Below are 4,626 nucleotides of genomic sequence, written 5' to 3'. Positions count from 1 at the left end.
CAAAATGTGAATAGAAACCCTAATTTTATTCATGAGATAAGATGGGCTTATATAGGCCCCTACAACTTACACATAAACCCCTAAACTTAATAATATTTCAACATGGTGAATGATGGCTCTGGTCCTCTCTTCACCCTCATGAATGCCTTTAGGGAGAAAGTTCTTCAAGTTTAACAACAGGAAATGCTCTGCTCCATTAATAACCATCTTTGGATGCATGCTCGCATCCTTTTTTGTATATTTTTTATATTTTTGTAAATATATAAAAGGGGAAGGATCTCCCCTATTTCTTGCTTAAAAAAAGTTTTATTTTCAAGAATAGATTCGAACTAGGTATTAGCTGTCTAGTGGTACTCTTTTGTGGGGTTGGAGAAAAATTAAAAAGTGGAACCTAAGTTTCATGCATATGGGTATGGATACCAGTGTGGTTACCGGTACGGAACACAACAAAATTTTCAAAGTTAGGGTATAGGGACATGGACAAAATATGTGGGTTGTAATCATGGTCCTGAGCTAGATATGCAAATGATCGTTCAAAATTGTGATTCTTAACCGAATATGGCCTGAAATGAACTCGAACCTTGTCCAAGAAGTTTAAAGAATAGATATGAAGTGTAGGGCATACGTTCAAGAAGTATATTATGAGTAGTGTAAATTAAAACATGTATTGTAAAATTCAGTATGCATTCAAATAAATGTATGTATATAATTAAGAAGTGTCTAAGAAGTATGGAGTACAAGTTGAGATGTCTCGGGTATGGGTACGAGGTATAGGATGTGCATGACAATGTAGATGGATAATTGGACGTCTATCTATATGTAAGCCAATTCAACAACAAAACGTTCTTATCGTTCAAAATAATCCGATCACGATTTAACCATTCGAAACACGAAGTATCCTATCAAAATCTGTTGCGCAAAATCCAGTGACAATAATTGTAGGAAATATTTTATTCTATAATATTGATTAAGAGTATAAATCCAACTCCAATAATCATACTTGATGAAACTGCTTCCTCATTATGTGGACGTTTCCTCAAACATCTTGTGCTTGTCAATTGGATGGATGTGGTTGTTCGTGCTACACATCAAAGCTGTCTTCGAGATGTGTACTTTGATGCATTTCACTTACTAGCACAAATCTCAAAGAAAAATCAAAGGATAAAAAAAGTTTGGGGGGGGGGGAAGGGGGGGGTTTAAAGCTCTTATCTTCAACTTAAGTTTGATCTATGCTTTATACGCGATACACGTTACACACAAAAGTATATACATAGGACATACACACACCATAAACCAAAGGTTCATACATTCATCTTACCTGTAGAAATTTTTTCCCTCACACACCCAATACCATCTCCAGGGAAGTAAGTGTAGTATTCATACCTTGAAATTAAGCATTAGTGTTGATTGTCCATCCAATCCTTTGGATTCTATTAACGTGTGACAAAACCTTATTGTGATCTCGTATATATAGAGGATATTCACGGGTAAACAGCTCCTCTATGGGGGCCATCATTCTTTGAAGAGGAGATTATATGCGTACTAAAGAACGATGCCACTGAAATTCTCGGGCAATCTTGCTAGCAGTTACTCGATGTTCAACCACTTTTAAACTTGTCATTAGAAATCAGCTGCAGAGTTGACCAAGAACGGAAACAGAATTAAAATGATTGATCAAATTGGGATGAACATGACAATAAGGGATGCATTGAAGAGCGCTGCTGTTTTTATACAACGGTTTGAACCTTTTTTGTTATTCGACTTAGTTTTTTGACTACTTTTCTTTTCTGAATATTTGTTATTTTGTTTCAATTATTTGATGCAGATAATTTGATTTCATTTTGTAGTTGTATATCGTATCCGTACTTCTCATAGACTGGGAGACATTCTTTTAAAAAATCTGAATCATTCATGAAAAACACAAGTTCAGTGCGCTATTGATACGATGAACAATTAAGTACCTGTAATAGATCGCCAAGTTGATAACCGAGCCGGGGTATGGGAGTACATCACCCACTGGTCCTGATGGAAACCCCTGCAGACCACCGATGTGGTCCTGGTAGAAGAACAGTAGGAAGCCAGAATCAAATGCTTTGCTGGATCCCAGAGTTAGATTTGTCTGGACAACGGATAATAATGAATTTACATGAAAACACCTCTGGCCACACCCATTTTCTTTCAAAATGGTCTGGTTTTTAGCCCCAGTTCCTCGGATAGTAGCTCAACAACAAAACGTTTCCCGCTTCTGATATGGTTGCGTGTTTCAATAATTATTTCCCTACAGGTTTGAGGCAAGAATGTGTAGGAGGACAATCGTGAATATATTCCGTTTGATGTGAGAAGAATGAAATTGATCAGCACAGTCATAAAATATATGTAATATTATAAACTTGATAAAAAATAACTTTTTTCCATAAAAAATGATTTAGTTATCCATTTTGTGGCACTAAATAAAAGTAACGTTGTCTTAGTATAAAGCTCACTAGGAAATTTTACAAGTGAAACAAATACCTATACATGTTGTCTTTGTTATCTTTGTGCTCCTTTTTTCTTTTTCTTTTTTCTCCCCATTGTAAGCATGCTAGCCCATGGATGGCCTTGTTTGATATAATCGACTTTAAACGAATTGACCCTAATGCGTCCAAATTTATGTAAATGTATATACATCTGGATGTTTTTCTGTTTGATATAATCGACTTTAAACTGCACTCAAATTCATATGAAAGTCTAAATTAATGCAGGTTTGAAGATGAAGTTCACCTGCAAGCAAGCGGCAGTTCGTCCGGCGGAAGGGTCTCCGGCGCCATAAGACAAGTCAGGGTATCCCTCCAGTTCGCCGAGGGCGCCTGATAAAGATCAAAATTACTATTGAAAGACACTTTCTTACTCGCATCCCTCGTATAATACATCCTCTTCACTTCATCATCGTCCTCGTTAAACCTCCTTCCTCCTTCAATTATCCCCTCCATGACTTCTTGGGGGCACTCCATGGTTGACCACTTGGAAGAACCCGAACGTCTCCGATGCTCGCCTCACCTCGTCGATGACTTGGATTCTTTGATCAGATTGTAAGTCGATTATGGGGATCGAGATCTGGTGGTTCGGATTGAATGGTTGGGTTGTCCGTGACAGTAGTCGTGGGGAAGATAGCGAGATGGTTGTGACGCCTTGCATCGGGAGAGGCCTTTGATCGCCTGCTTTCGTCTGCGTCGAAGGCTTTGAGCTCAGCGATAAGCGGGATCGTGTGAGGAGGACATACTTGTTGGTTTCAGTGGGACGGTTGGATTGGCGTGGGAGCTGGTGGGTGGAGATTGGAAGAACGGGGAGGTTGTGGGTGTCGCGTTACAGAGTGAGGGATGGGAGAGGTAGAAGGGTTGATGAAGGGGTTTGTGGTGAATTGACTTTGTCGGCGACGTAGAATTAGAAGGAGTATAGAATGATAAGTTGAGAGTTTGATTGATGACAAAGCAGGCGAGGAAAACCTGCGCGGATATTCCTGGCGTGTATATTTGCTTAGGTTGCTGTGGCCGGGTGAACTCGAGGGGGACTGACTGGTCCCCGCCCAGCACTGGTCAGTGTCCATGCCGCTCTTTGGCTCGGAGCAGAGGCGGAGTCCGGATCCAGACCGTTGATGATGATACGCGGGTCACGGAACGGGGGCGTCGGTCTAGCGGCAGGATGTCAGGGGGTCAAAAGAAGGTAGTCCAGGTTTACGCCTGCGCCCGGAGCCCATACATTGCGCGGACCTGGTCCACGACCCCGACGAGATGATATGGTGTTTTGGCGTAGTTTAGGTTGGTTTGGTGCGCGTATAGGTTTATGAACTCGTTAGGACCTCGGTGGTTTGCAGTAAAGAATTCTAGTTGGTGTTGTGTGGTTTACAAGAGAACTTAGGCTGCTTTTGCAAATGGTTAATGAAGGGGATTAAGGAGAAAGGGAGTTTAACATAGTTAGCTCATTCGTATAATCCGAAGGACTAAATTGTAACCGTTAATTATATAAGTTTTTATTTTAGTCCTTGGTGATCATTTTTAGTTCGCGGAATAACAATGATTGTTGACTATGTTCTTGTTGTATTTTGAAGGGTTAGGACTTAATCCTTCTAAATAGGAGTATTAAGATAAACCCCTCTTTTGTGAGGGGTGTAACTCATTTTAATGCCTCTGAAATGGGCGGGTTAGCTTAGCCTTTATATGTTTTTATGTGTTGGCGTAAATTAGGGAGGGTTAGCTTAACCGCTTCTATTATGAGTTTTTATGTTGGCAGAATTTATGGGAGGGTTAACTCACTTTAACGCTTGGTATAGAGGATTTTTTGTTTTTTTTTTTTTTTTTTTTTTTTTTTTTTTTTTTTAGTTTTTTTTTTTTTTTTTTTTTTTTTTTGTTTTTTTTTTTTTTTTTTTTATTTTTTTTCGATTTGTTTATGTTTGCGGGTTGAAGAAGGGGGTTTAAGTCTCCTGTAACCCTCACTGTAAACCGCTGTTACCAAACGGGTTTACCTTGCAAGTATACTCATTAGACAGTTTATGGGCTACTTCAGCTGCGACTAATCCTATGGTTTTATTTTTTTTGCTTGTTGATGAGTTTGGTTTTGTCGTGGGTCTTGTGCGATAATTGCCTTTATTTT

General features: G+C 39.3%; 1 protein-coding gene across 1 annotated transcript; it reads right to left on the bottom strand.

The window, feature by feature from the left end:
- Positions 1-1,808: 1,808 nt before the first annotated feature.
- LOC109828109 (probable 2-oxoacid dependent dioxygenase) lies at positions 1,809-3,077 on the bottom strand. The gene is made up of 3 exons (XM_020395148.1): positions 2,761-3,077; positions 1,962-2,056; positions 1,809-1,900 (listed from the first exon to the last, which is right to left on the bottom strand). The coding sequence occupies exons 1-3, from the start codon at positions 2,988-2,990 to the stop codon at positions 1,809-1,811; spliced, it is 417 nt and encodes a 138-aa protein (XP_020250737.1). The 5' UTR covers positions 2,991-3,077.
- Between the last annotated feature and the right edge of the window lie 1,549 nt (positions 3,078-4,626).

This window comes from Asparagus officinalis, unplaced genomic scaffold (genome assembly GCF_001876935.1).
Source record: "Asparagus officinalis unplaced genomic scaffold, Aspof.V1 AsparagusV1_Un728, whole genome shotgun sequence".
In the NCBI taxonomy this organism is placed as follows: domain Eukaryota; kingdom Viridiplantae; phylum Streptophyta; class Magnoliopsida; order Asparagales; family Asparagaceae; genus Asparagus; species Asparagus officinalis.
This window is presented reverse-complemented; position numbering and strand designations above follow the sequence as displayed.

Excerpts from the sequence above, each read along its gene's own strand:
- LOC109828109 (XM_020395148.1), bottom strand. The coding sequence starts at position 2,990 with ATGGAGTGCCCCCAAGAAGTCATGGAGGGGATAATTGAAGGAGGAAGG. Across the intron at positions 2,057-2,760 it reads GAACTGCCGCTTGCTTGCAG|GACCACATCGGTGGTCTGCA; the intron begins GTGAACTTCATC and ends TTCTTCTACCAG. Across the intron at positions 1,901-1,961 it reads AACTTGGCGATCTATTACAG|ATTTTTTAAAAGAATGTCTC; the intron begins GTACTTAATTGT and ends TGAATGATTCAG.